Source organism: Balaenoptera ricei, chromosome 10 (genome assembly GCF_028023285.1).
Source record: "Balaenoptera ricei isolate mBalRic1 chromosome 10, mBalRic1.hap2, whole genome shotgun sequence".
In the NCBI taxonomy this organism is placed as follows: Eukaryota; Metazoa; Chordata; class Mammalia; order Artiodactyla; family Balaenopteridae; genus Balaenoptera; species Balaenoptera ricei.
In genome coordinates this window covers 3035040-3048505 of record NC_082648.1, presented here as the reverse complement: position 1 = coordinate 3048505, position 13466 = coordinate 3035040, and the positions used below count along the sequence as shown (strand labels likewise).

The following is a 13466-nucleotide window of genomic DNA, read 5'->3' as shown; positions in this document are numbered from 1 at the left end:
GCTCCCGCAGGGAGGCCCAGAGGAATGGCCAGCGACCTGCAGAGATCACCCAGAGGGCAGAGTGACCCATCCCGCGTCAGAGAACCTCTCCTGAAGGTAGGGGGCGGGGCCGCATCCCCGCAGCTACCTTTCTGTACCACACTGGCTGAGGGGCCGCCCCCAGCCCCACCCCCTGCCCGCCCCCTGCCCGCCCCAGGCTGGGCCATGCTTTCTCCCGGGCAGCAGAGCTCCAGGCGCGTGAACCCTTGTCCTATGACCCTGTGAACACGGAGCTCAGGGCAGAGGAGAGGAAATGTCTGGTTATGACATCCAGACCCACCCCTGGGGTGTGCGTGTAGACACGACTTAGGGGACTGGGCCCAAGGAACAGGTGAGTTTTGGGGATCAGAAAAGTCCTAGGGGCAGGTGGGAAGCAGAGGCATTTTGGAGGAGCCTAGTGTCCTGAGTGGCACAGCCTGAGTGCCAGCTTTGCTGCCCTCACTCTGTGCCGTGGGCAAGTTATTCACCCTCACGTGCCTTGCTTCTTGCATCTCTGAGATGCAACAAGAACACTTACTCACAAGGTGTGAGGGTTAAATGAGATGAGGATAAGTATTTCGCAAAGTGTCAAGTATATATCATCTGCCACCGTTTATTTCAGGGGGGGGTGGCGGGGCGCCAGAAAGGAAAGGAACCCACATCTGGATGCTTCCTACATGTGATTGTATCTTAATGAGACCTGAGGGAAACGCACCAACCACAGAGAAGCGGGGGACGGGAGGAGCCTGGGCAGAAAAGCACTGGCCCCGTTCCCTGGAGAATGGTTTCCCTTCTACACTCTGCTTGGAAGGGGCGTTTTCCCTCACACTACCTCAGCCCAATGTGCCTGGAGAAGAGCACCAGGATGGGGAGGATGGGTGAAGGCAGAGTGACGAGAGGGAAAATGTCAGTTGAGGAAAGAGGCTGGGAAAACAAAACCTGATAGATGCACAGTCTATGAGGATGCGTGCAAATCATACCAAGCGGCCACGCGCTCTGGGCAGGAACCGAGAAAACGTCCCCCGCCCCCTGCACCCCGCACCCCGGCCACCCGGCCCTGACGAGAATCCGGGTCTGGAGGCCGCTGGCAGCTTGTCCTCTCCAGCGGAGGAGAGGCAGAGCGCTCCCAGGCTCCCTTGTCTCTCCCTAGATGGTCCACGCCCACGAGACCCTCCCGACGCCCCGCACGTGGGCTCAACGCGAGTTCTTCCTCCCCAGGGAGTCCTCGGAGCTGCCCGGCTTCACCCGGCAAGCCTACCACCAGCTGGCCCTGAAGCTGCCACCCTGCACGGAAGTGAAGGCCAAGGTGCGTCATCGACTGGCCTGCCCTGGGAAGGATGCGGCCCAGCACACCTGGGGCTTCCACACGTGGCTGCATGTGGGACATCTGCCGGCCGCCTTCCCCTCCAGGCCTGGCAGGCCCTATGACACCAACGTCTGGCGCTGGTTGACGGATTCCAGGGCCCACCGCCGCCCCCTGGCAGAGCCCCCCGTGCCCCCTCCATCCTGGATGGGTCAAAACAGCTTTCTGACCTTCATCTCCTGTACTCCTCTCTTTCTGGACGCAAATAGGAGGCACCAGGTGATTCTCAGGACAGTGAAGGAACTGAGAGAGGTGGGGAAGCTCAAGCTGAGGAGTGAAGTCAGGGCACCCCTGCTCAATGCCAACGGCAACGTCCTGCCCCCGAAGAACTTCAAAAAGTAAGAGGAGCTGCCTCCTCGGGGAGCCCACCCAACCCACCTGTGTCCAGGGGACCCCTCCCTCTTTCCGATTCCTCTTTCTGACGTCTTACCGTCCCTCCTCTGGTCACCTGAAAACTCAACTCTGTCCAAACGTAGCTGGAGGGACCGGGTGGAGGCCAGGGAATGACAGCCAGGGGAGGGGCTTGATTACTTAACGAAAATGTAGGGGAGACAGCTGTGTATTGATACTTGATGCCTGCCAGGCCCCAGGGATACAGAGAAATGTCATTCAGTCCCTGCCCTCAAGGAGCTTCTGAAAGGCAGGTATCGACACACACGCACATGGAAAGACAGCTCTCAACACCAGCCCACGCGTGCCAAGTGCCCAAAGCGTGAGACAGACAACAGGTGTTGTGAGGACGTCAATTATTAATAGAAAGAGCCGAGAGCCCGAGGCAGAAGCTTGGATTAAACTCCAGACTGTGTCACTTTGGCAAATTGCTGAGTTCTTGCAGACTCAGTTCCACGGATGCTGAAAGTTGGGCGGGGAGGTGGGGAGTGGTAAATGCCGTGCCCACCTCACTGCGTGAAGATAAAGTGGGTGAATGGATACATAAAATCACCGTACCAAACACAGACGTTATTACAGACATTCAGAAGAGGGAGGGGTGGGTGTCGTCTGGAGCACCGCCCCAGGAAGGCTTCGTGAGGCCAGCCAGAGGGGTAGAGGCTGGGAGGGGAGGAAGACTTCGGAAGCGTCGAGAGGAGGGGTGGCTGGTGTGAGCAGAGGCAGGGGTGTGGAGGGACTCTCCCTGCCTGCCCATCGCGGGCATGCCCGGGGGCGTCTCCACTCCACTGCCCTCTAGGCTCTGGGCACGGGTGGCAGGAAAGAGGGAGAGGGATACAAAGTGTGTCTCAAACTCCAATCCCATTGACAGAAGCCCCAAGGGACTGGAGCGGGAGGCTGCGGAGGTGTTTAATCTTTAAAAGAAAAAGCCAACAGTTGGTGATTTTGAGAGACGATTACTAGGACCTTGACTTCTCTCTGATGTCTCGCAACGCTGACCACTGACGGCTACTCCGTACTAACTCTGGACACACGGACGTGGGGAAGACTCAGATCGCTGCTCAAACACCTCACAGCCAAATGGTTCTAATCACTTTACTATATTCCTTACTCCTCCTACTACTCCCTGAATAGAAACTACTATTATCAACCCCCTTTTACAGATGGGGCATCTGAAACACAGAGAGGTCAAGTATCTTGCCCAAGTTTGCACAGCTAGTAAGGGCAGAGCTGGGATTTGAACCCAGGGAGCACAGCTCCAGGGCTTCATTCTTAACCACCACGCTCCACCTCCCCTCCTGTCTGACCCAAGAATCAGACAAGTTCACAGCCAACGTAATGTTCTATAAAGGTAGCAGGAGAGAAATACAGTATCACCCACAGAAAGCTCGGCATGGTGCTCGGTGCACAGGAAATATGTGTGTAGGGTGGCAGAAGCAGCCAGGCCCTGGGAGTCGAACAGAACTAGGCTGGAATCTACCATCACAAACTTGCGACACAACTTCAACATTCTTAAATTCCTTGAGCTTCACTTGCCCCAGGTGTGTATTGGAGATGCACCTGGTACCTTTCGGGGTATGGTGTCTGGCAGGGAGAAGGGGCTCAATAAGTCATCTCTGTGTGAGAAGGGTCCTGGTTTCGCTGGCTTGCTGCTGTAGCCCGGCCCTGGAGCGGGAATAAAGGAGGAGGTGGCATGGGAGCTGGACCTTGAAGGGCATGTGAAGTTCACCAGGTGGCAGCAAGAGAGAGTGAGAGGGGAGGCCCGCCCAGTCTTGCGGCCCCTGCGGAGCAGCTCTGGAGGGGCTTCAGATGAACCCCGTCTAGGAAAGTGAGACAGCACATTCTGAGCAAGAGGACCAGACAAGGCTTCAAGACGCTCACGATCTTCTTGGGGAAGTAGGACATTTACATGCAAACCCCGCCTCCCTCCAGTCTGACAGTGCGTTAGAATCAACCGGCCCACTTTAGAAAAATGTTGAGGTTTGAGCCCCACCTGGGAGAGTCTAACTTGCTTGGCCTGGGGGAGAACCCGGGCACCGGTGTTTCTAAAAAGCTCCCCAGGGTGATTCTAACATGCAGCCAAGCCTGTGAACCTCTGATGTAAACCAAAGTCAGCAATTGCGAGGATACCTGCTGAGCCAGCGCGAAGCACATTGAACGATTTGCCAATATTCAATTCTGTTGTGCAATAAGTGGACTTCCCAGTGTTGAACCAAATACCGCAGGTCTGCAGAAGAGCGAGCCGTGACACCAGCATCACAGGGCAGCAGGTCAGAGCGGGAAGGGCTCCTGGACTGCGTTTATAGAGAAGGTAGGGCTTGGAGGACAGCTAGAATCTGGATGATCCCCTTACAGACTACACGTGCGAAGGATGGAAGACTGACCAACCAGATAACATGATTTCACCAGCCTAACGCCAAAACGCACACACAGGGCGCAGGCCATTGGGCATAGGTCAGGAGCAAAGTGGAGACTCAAGGTAACGGTGGGAGCCGTCACCCCAGAGCACCATCTTGGGCCTGGGCCCGTGCTGCTGCGGACCCCTCGTGCCTCAGCTTTCGCAGTGGGGGGTAGGGCAGAGACACGTGGCCTCAAGTGGAGGCAGGTAAAGCACATGGGTCCGCAGGGTGCTGGCCGGCTGGGGCGGAGAGTTGGGGGGGAGGGGCAGCGGGGAGTGGCCAGAGAGGGAGAAGCTGCAGGCAGGGCCCACCTCACCTCCCCTGGCCCCTGTCACATGCCATGTCGGTGACCTTCCCCATCTGGGCTTCCCTGGGCCTCTGCCCACTGCCTTCTTTGCCCACTTTTCTCAAGCTGTCAGCACCTGGGAATCAAACACCACCGGGGTTCCAGCCCTGGCGTAACCACTAACCAGCCGTGTGCCCTTTGGGAGGGTCCTTTTTCCCCTCAAGCTCTCAGCTTCCTCCTCTGCACAGCGGGAGCCACTAGGGCAAAAATAAGTGGAATAAATAAAAGAAACAAGTGACGCACCTGCAAAGTGCCTGGCACAGTGTCGGCCCTCCATACCTGCAGCTGTCAATCATTACCTGTAGAATAAAAGTAATAAACGGGTGGGACACGATTCAGCCTTATGGAGGAGTGAAGCACTGACACACGCAAAAATGTGGATGAACCTCGAAAACACGAGTGGAAGACGCCAGACACAAAAGGGTGCATATCGTACAATTGCATTTCTAGGAAAAGTCCAGAGGAGGCAAATCCCTAGAGACAGAAGGTGAATCGGTGGTGGCCAGGTGCTGGGGAGGGGGATGGGGGCTGAGTGCTTCATGGGTACAGGGTTTTCTCTTGAGGCGGATGGAAATATTTTGGAACTAGATAGAAGTGCTCCTTGTACAACATCATGAGTGAACAAAATGCCACTGGAGTATAAGTTAAGATGGTAAATGTGGGACCTCCCTGGCGGTCCAGCGGTTAAGACTCTATGCTCCCAATGTAGGGGACGCGGGTTCGATCCCTGGTCGGGCAACTAAGACCCACGTGCTACAGGGCAACTAAGTCCGTGGGCCACAACTAGAGAGAAGCCTGCGCGCTGCAACGAAGGACCCCGCGTTGCCACAACTAAGACCCAACGCAGCCACACATAAATAAAGAAATATTTTAAAAATGTAAAGAGATGGTAAATGTTATCTGAATTTCATCTCGATTAAAAATAATTATATAAATAGGGTATGTATAGAGAGTTTCCAAAATTCCTTCTAGTTCCAAATTTACAGTTCCACCATGGTCCTTCTCCTGGCTGCCTCTCCCCGTGGTGGGGAGGCCCACAGCCAAGGGAGGAAGGAGAGTCTCCCAAGCGCTCCAGGGGAGGGTGGGGCTCGGGGAACGGCCCATTCTCCCCGCTCTGGATCAGGAATGACGGTGGGAAGGAGGAGGTCCCTTGCCTCAGATCCTGGCATGTTAGAGCGGGGCAGGCCTCTGGGAAACAAGCGTTTGGATGGTAAACGGAGGCCCAAGGCCGAGGCGATTTGTTCCGGGCCACAAGGCCAGGTTGTCCTTGCCCTCCTGGTACAGCCAGGGCTCCGGGGCCTGTGCTGTCATCCTGCTTCTCAGACTACTTGCCCATCATGCCTGGGTTTTGTCACCTCCAGCAAGAGAAGCCCAGGGCACACTCAGAGGGTTAATAGGAAGTTCTGGGGAGTGAGCCGGAGGAGAAAGCCTCCCACTCTCCAGCCCGGAGCTGGGAGGGAGGGTAGAGGGGTGAGCTGCGCTTCCACAGACGCCCGCCCGCCTTGCAGACCCAGACCCCCTCCCCACGGCTGCCGGCCTCACGCGGGACTTCCACCCCTGCCTCCACCCTCCGGCTCTGCTCTCTGGATGGCGGCCTCCTTCCTGCTGGCAGCACTACCAGGGGCTCCCTTGTCAATCGCCAGCCAGAGATGCAGAAGCAGGATTCCTGGAATTCCTCAACTCCACCAGGCCATGGAGCTCCGGGGACAACAGTCTCCGTAGGTCCTCCTGGGCCTGGGGACTCTTCAAGGCAACCCTCAGCCCAGCCTGCCCGCAGCCATGGGCGTCACCCCACCCCACCCTCCCCCATCTGCTCAGATATGGAGTCCTCGGAAGCCTCTGTGGGGGGCTGGGGGGACCCCTGCAGCCTGGGCCCGCCTTCAGGACCTGCTCTCTCACCACAGCTTTCTCAGGCAGATCCGAGAGCGAAGCAGGGCTGCAGCCCGCTTGCCCCACACCTCGCACCCCTCCCCAGGGCACCCTGTGCTCTGCTGAATGCCGCCAGCTTCAGGACACAGTTGGTCCCAGCACAGAGGCTTCAGAGCCGCTTCTGGGTCCTCCCCTCCCCTCTCAGCCTCCCTCTCCCTCAGCCGGGCTCCAGCTGAGTGGGCAACTGAGAACAGGTCAGGTTGCTGAGCCACTAGGGCCTCAGGAAGGGCTGGGGCCCGTAAGGCTGGAAGCTGGGGGGCTGGGGGCCCCTGGGGGAGACGCAGGGCCAGCCAGTCGTGACCTTCAGTCTCCACCTCACCCACCCGACTGCAAGCCCTGCCGCTGGGGACTTCCCTGGTGGTCCAGCGGTTAAGACTCTGTGCTCCCAATGCAGGGGAGCTGGGTCTGATCCCTGGTGGGAGAACTAGATCCCGCATGCCGCAACTAAAGGCCCTCATGCCGCAACTAAAGATCCTGCATGCCGCAACCAAAGACCCGGCACAGCCAAATAAATAATATTAAGAAAGAAAGAAAGAAGGAAAGAAAGAAAGAAAGTCCCGCCGCTGCTCCGCGATGACAAGTCAGAGCACGATTCCCTGCCCAGGCCGCCCAGACCCACCTCTGGCCTCCCCGGGACGCGCTGGCCTTTTGTTTCCATCCCACGCTGACCCACCTGCTCAAGCCCTTTGCCTCGTTGCGTCTCTTCCACCTCTGAGCTTCTGCTGGTCATGCTGTCCCCTGAGCCACATCACTTACTCTTTTCATTACACAATATACATAATTGCTGTTGCCGGTTTATCGTTATATTTAGTGGCTCCTGTGGCTCTTCACAGAGTTGCTCATCTCATGTTAGTCTCAAGCCAACACACTGTCTGTGGGTCCCAGGGCAGAACCTCCCAAAGGCCCACCTGGAAGACAAAGCTGCTGCATCCTGGCATTGTTCAAATTCCAAGGCAGAGTTTGGATGCGTGGCTTCCCCTAGGCCACCATGGTTTCCAGTGGACGGTCACTGAGCACTGACATGAGACAGCATGACAGGCTTCTTGGACAACAGTCAGTGGCTTCTTTAGCAGGAGTATCACTAGACACTGGTGCCAGGGGTGCCCAGCGCAGGCCCGGAGCTTAGGCCAGGAGGAACGGGAAACGGAAGTAAATGGAAGCAGGAAAGAAAGTCGCTAAACACAAGATGGGGGGGAGAGAAATGCTGAGGCCAGAGGGAGGGCGAAGCAGGATCCCCGCTGGCACTCGACATTCAGGATGTCTGGAAGGAGGTAGGCAGCTTTGCCAGATTCCCGAGGGCACTTGCAGGATCAAGATTTGGGGGCAGGGCCCAGGGGTAGGGGTGAGGGGGGCTGGCAAATGAGTCCCATGGGTACCAGGGAAAGGGGAGGAGTAGAAAGGGGTCTGGAGTGACCGCCTATGCCGTCAGCCGGATCCTGGAAAAATCAGGTGGGCGCTCACCAAGCTGGTCTAGTGTCTCAACACCTGAGTTGTTGGTGGTAACAGCACGTTTCCTCTTGTGTCCTGGAGTCCTGCTGGACAACTCAGCCAACGAACTTTGTGTAAGAAGAGAGAGAAGGGAGCAAAAACAAGCAAACAAACAAACAAGACCCTGCCCTTATAAAGCCTAAGATCTGGTGGGAAGATGGACAAGTAAACAATTTTAAATAGTGTGAGAAGGAAGGTAAGAGATGCCTGACCCAGTTGTACTATGAGAGCAGAGGGGAGAGGCATCTAGGTCAGAGCCTGTGTGTGTATGTGTGTGTGCGTGCGTGTACACACGCTCACGCAAGAACACTCCTGTGTACGTGAATGTCAGCTCCCAGATAACAGCAGGCAGATACCCAGGGCTCGCTGTGTGTTGGGCAAGGGGTTGCAAGCTCTTCATGAACCAACCCACCTAATCCTCCCAACACAATGAGGCCCCACGTGCTCTCCATTTTAGAGACGAGTCAACTAAGGCCCCCAGAGCTCTTAACCAGTTTGCTGTTGGGCTTCTCATTCATACTTCACAGAGAGTCTGCAGATGACACGTTATTTCAGTTTTACAGATGAGAAAGTGGATTCCAAACGATTGAGCACTCCACCCAAAGTCACCCAGCTAGTAAGTGAGCTGGGAAACGTGACCAAGCTTGTCCGAATTCAACATCCCGTGCTTGGTCTGCTTTCATCAATAGAGACAAATGCTCCACCTTTCTGTGTCTTGGTGTTTAGTTTAGTTTTGTTTTTTGGTCACGCCGCATGGCTTACAGGATCTCCTTTCCCTGAGCAGGGATTGAACCCGGGTTACGGCAGTGAAAGCCCGGAACCCTAACCACTAAGCCACCAGAGAACTCCCTGTGCCTTGGTTTTGCCACCCATGAAATAGGAGAAAAGCATCCTAGCCTCAAATGCAAAAAGTGGTCCTAGCCTGGCAGTCTTTGGAAGAGCTACCTCTTTGGGGTGGAGGTAGGGTGAAAAATTTCAAAACTGACCCTGGCCTTCTGGGACCCTTGCTGGAGAATTCTGGAAAACAGCTTCATTCCTGTCTTGAGCAGATCTGACAAGGCCAGAGGGGAAAGTCTGAAATAGAGCCGGCTGGCCTCAGCCTCTGTAGGGTCAAGGGTGCTGTTTGTCTAGCTCTGAATAACCCATTCTATGGGGAATATCCTGGGAATTTCCTTATGTGGCAGGGCTGGATGATTTCACTACATCAAGTGAACTCTCCTCCCTGTCCCTAATATCAGTGACAAGAAATGGCACTATTTCACTTTCTTCTTAAAAAGAAAATGTGAAAGAGATTTAAAGGCATGGAAGGTTATTACAAGGAAGGTGGGAACCAGTTCATCTCCATCTGTACTGAGGTTTGGAAAAGAGGGCAGGGATTTTGAATACAGCTACAGGGATTTAGATTAGACATAAAGAAGAACTTCCTGGTAAGGTGGAGGGATGCTGGAATAGATTATGCCAGGTTCCAGGGAGCAAGCTGTGGATCTGTTCAGACCAGTGCTGTCCAAGAGAAATATAATGGAGTCATACATGCAACTTTAAATTTTATAGTTGCCATATTAAAAAAGTAAAAATAAACAGGTGATGTTAATTTTTATAACACATTTTCCCAAGAAAAAGAAAAAGGGGCTTCCCTGGTGGTCCAGTGGTTAAGAAAGACTCTGCGCTCCCAATGCGGGGGGCACGGGTTCGATCCCTGGTCAGGGAGCTAAGATCCTGCATGTCACTGCCACACGGCATGGCCAAAACAAAAAACAAAAACAAAACAAGCAAAAAAAACAAACAAAACAAGAAGCACATTTTACTGAACCCAACAGATCCAAAATATTATCAATATAAATAATGTAATCAACATAAAAATAATTAATGCAATAGCTCACATTGCTTTTGGTATTGTTTTCAAAATCCAGTACGTATTTTACACCTATAGGGTATCTCAGTTCAGACCGGCCACATTTCCATTGCTCAGTAACCATGTGTGGCCAGTAGCCATGGCATCAGTCAGCACAAGCCTAGAGTCACTAATGACTGACACCCCATGGCAGCTATGAGATGTAGTCTGGTTTTACCTAAGGGCAGAAGGTTCTCCAGGAGACCTGAGAGCCTATGAGGGTGAAGGCCAAGAAAGCGGTATCTCCTGGAGCCCTCTCAGCCTTCCTCGTTGCTAGAAACACAAAGACCCATCGCCCTCTGACAGTTCCGAGAACCCACTCGGCAGGGCTCTGGGTTCCCTTTCAGTAGAGGAAACCCCGACCCCTCGGGTCTGTCAGATGCAGGGTTTGGTGACTTGTTAACCCCAGTGAGTTAACGCTGTCCGGGAGAGCAAGGAAAAGGGTTCCGTCCTGGGTGGGTGAGGAGCTCTGTTCTCTCCACGTCTTGCTGGTGTGAATGACTGGTCATGGGGTGGGGGGGAGCCAGGTCGGACAGAGGGGATGGAGATCTACCCCGTTTGGGGTGCAGTGTGGGAACGTCAGCCCAGGCCCAGGCTAGCCCATCTTGCCCCCGTCCGCGGCATCTCCTCCAGGTACCAGCATGGCCCTCCCCCTCACCTTGTTCTCATCCTGCACGATGTCATCTGTCCCCCACCCCCACTGCTCTCCCCTGCTCTGTCCCCCAGCACTCAGCGCTACCCAACATCATAAATGGTCTAGAGTCTGCCTTCCTCTTTTGGATGTGAACTCCATGGGGGCAGGGGCTCCATCCGACTCCCCACTGTACCCCCAGGGCCTCGCTCAGTGCCTGACACACACAGTAGGGGCTCCAAAAATATTTTTTGACTGAGTGAAAGGAAAACGTGTTATAATTCAGAGGAGAACCAAAGCAGTGAGGGAGCCGTATCTCACACTTCCATTTTTTTCTCACAAAATTTCTGAGTTTGGTTCCATTCGCTTCAACATCGATGTGAACCGCAAGATGAAATAAATGAGAAAAGTTACAGATATTTCCCAAGCGTCTCGGAAAGGAAAACCTCCAGTCCTTCTCCTCCTAAGAATCCAGATGGTTTAATCTTCCTGAATGCTGTCCTGGGGAGTTTTCTCCCTGCGTCTCATGATTAGAGCTCAGTGCAGTTATTCCTCGTGAACGAATCGGTTAGGTTAGAAAATGATGAGGGGAAGGAAGAGAGGTGAGCTATTGGCAAAGACACAGACAATCCAGCTGAGGACATAAATGGGCCACAAAACACTCCCCGGCGTTCTGAGAAAGAAGAGCTCAGAGCTCTGTATTGCCAGAACATTCCCCACGCAAGAACTCCCCGCGACATGGGGGAAAGCACAGATTTACAAAGGAAGAAGCCAAGGAACACAAAAAGCAAGAGTCTCCTTACCCCTGAGTGTGTGGGATGATGAGACAGCAAGTGAGACAATATTAGTTTGAGTCACAGACACAGGGACCAGCTGGGCCTCTTCTGCAGCTGCATTCCAGAGGATGGCATTTCCTGAGCACGACTGGTTCCCAGGCCTTGTCAAACCCACTGGAAAAGAGGTGATGCTGTCCCCAAGCTCACCCCATTCTACACCACAGGAGCACCTGCTCTCCCCTGGGGTGGGGTCCACGTGCTGGGACACCCATCCAGGTGGTCAGCCCGGCCCGAGGCCACGTGGCTAAGTGCCCAAAAGTCGCCTCATTCTTGTTCACCGACAGCGGCACTCCTCCAGAGAGTGCATTAATAAAGGACTCTTGAAGATCTTGAAGACTTTTCAAACCTAAGGAATGGCTGCCTGAGAATAAGGTTGGAGGAGATGCCTTTCGGCATGGGGCCTACCCAGCATCCTGGTACGCAGGGCACTGGCTGATTGGTCCATGCACGTGGTTAATCCTACTGAAACAGCCAGGGAACCCAGTACATGGCGGTGGGTCCTCTTCGACGTCTGTCCCAGGCAAATATGCGGGTAATAGGTGTCAAGGCACAGGGGTGGAAGGGAGCTGGAATATTCCACTGAAACTGACTCTAAAGGAAGCCAGGATCAGGGGGTGCTGAGGTCGGTAAGTGAAATCACACTAGTGTTTGGTTTTCAGTCCATGTTTACCGTCTACATCGTGCTCTCGCTTCGGCATAACGGAGACGGAGCAGGACTCGGGAGACAGAACCAGAGGCTTTGATTCCTAGCTCTGCCACCCGATACCTGAATCTGGGGCGAGCTTTCCAAGTCTTGGTGTATTCGCTTCCTGGGGCTGCCGTAATAAAGCACCACAACCTCGGCGGCTTAAACAAGACAAATGTGTTGTCTCACAGTTCCAGAAGCTGGAAGCCCAAGATCAAGGTGTGGGCAGGAATGGTTCCTTCTGAGGGCCGTGAGGCAGGATCTGTTCCAGGCCTCTCTCCCGGCTGCTGGTGGTTTGCTGGTGACCTCTGACCTTCCTTGTCTTGAGATGCACGGCCCCATCCTCAGCCTTCATGCTCACATGCTACTCTTCCTTCATGCATCTCTCTCTGGGTCCAGATTTCCCCTTTTAATAGGGACACAGTCATACTGGAGTAGGGCTACCCTGATGACTTCATCTTAACTTGATTATCTCTGTAAAGACCCTATCTCCAAATAAGGTCACATTCTGAGGTCCTGGTGGTTGGGACATTAACATATGAATTTGGGGGGAACACAACTGAACCCCTAACACTTAGCTAGTTTCCTCTTCTGTAAATGGGGATCATAATACAATTGCAGTGGTTGTAAAATGCCTCAAGAAGGCATGCGGTCCGCAGGAGGCCAGTGAATGTCTGCCTTGTCTGAATGTGCAGGCACCTCTGAGCCTCCTGGATCAGACCGCGCCCCGGGGAGCAGGGCCCAGGTCAGGACTCACCCTGTGAGTGTCCAACACATGTCAGCAGAACCGTGGCCAGTGCCTGCTGATGACGGTGAAGACGAAAGGCTGGAGAGAAAAATCTGATGGCAGACGTGCCAGGGCTATAAAAATCTGATACCAAGTGTTGGCGAGGACATGGAGCTTAGGAGCCCTGGACGCTGCTGGTGGAGTGCACGTTGGTACAAACACTTTGGAGGGCAAGTTGTGTTGAAAGGAAGAAGGTGCATATCTGATGCCCCAGCAATCCCACTCCTGGGTATACACTCTAGAGGAATGCTTACACGTGTGCCCCAGGAGGTGGGTGCAGAAATGTTCACAGCAGCATTGTCTGTAACAACAAAGCATGAAAAATAACCTAAATTTCCTAAGTGTGTTGTATTCACTGGAGAAATACTATACTGCGTTAAAGTGAATTAACTAGAGCTACGCGTAGCTCACGGGTGAATCTCACTAATAAAATCTTGAGCAAAAAAAGAGCAAATTGCAGAAGAATCTCTACAATGGGGCATGCAAAACGAAACGACACACTGCATAGAATACAGACATATGTATGTGCATAAAGAGAGGTATGAGGGAATTCCCTGGCGGTCCAGTGGTTAGGACTCTGAACTCTCACTGCTGAGGGTGCGGGGTCCGTCCCTGGCTGGGGAACTGAAATCCCACAAGCCAAGCGGTGAGGCCAAAAAGAAAAAAAAAAAGATGTGAGAAATACCAGATTCAGGAGGGGATGTTA

General features: G+C 53.9%; 1 protein-coding gene and 1 long non-coding RNA gene across 2 annotated transcripts; one reads left to right on the top strand and one right to left on the bottom strand.

Moving 5' to 3' along the window:
• Window positions 1-24: 24 nt before the first annotated feature.
• Window positions 25-1822, top strand: TEX52 (testis expressed 52). The gene is made up of 2 exons (XM_059935117.1): window positions 25-96; window positions 1169-1822. The coding sequence occupies exons 1-2, from the start codon at window positions 25-27 to the stop codon at window positions 1721-1723; spliced, it is 627 nt and encodes a 208-aa protein (XP_059791100.1). The 3' UTR covers window positions 1724-1822.
• Window positions 1823-2331: 509 nt separating this feature from the next.
• Window positions 2332-8339, bottom strand: LOC132372908 (uncharacterized). Its single transcript, XR_009505277.1, has 3 exons — window positions 7116-8339; window positions 4757-4812; window positions 2332-4062 (listed from the first exon to the last, which is right to left on the bottom strand). It is a non-coding gene; the product is annotated as an uncharacterized LOC132372908 (long non-coding RNA).
• Between the last annotated feature and the right edge of the window lie 5127 nt (window positions 8340-13466).

What these genes read in the sequence shown, in the direction of transcription:
- TEX52 (XM_059935117.1), top strand. Translation starts at nt 25, where the DNA reads ATGGCCAGCGACCTGCAGAGATCACCCAGAGGGCAGAGTGACCCATCC. An exon ending in TCAGAGAACCTCTCCTGAAG is followed by an intron (nt 97 to 1,168) that starts GTAGGGGGCGGG and finishes GTCTCTCCCTAG; the next exon opens with ATGGTCCACGCCCACGAGAC.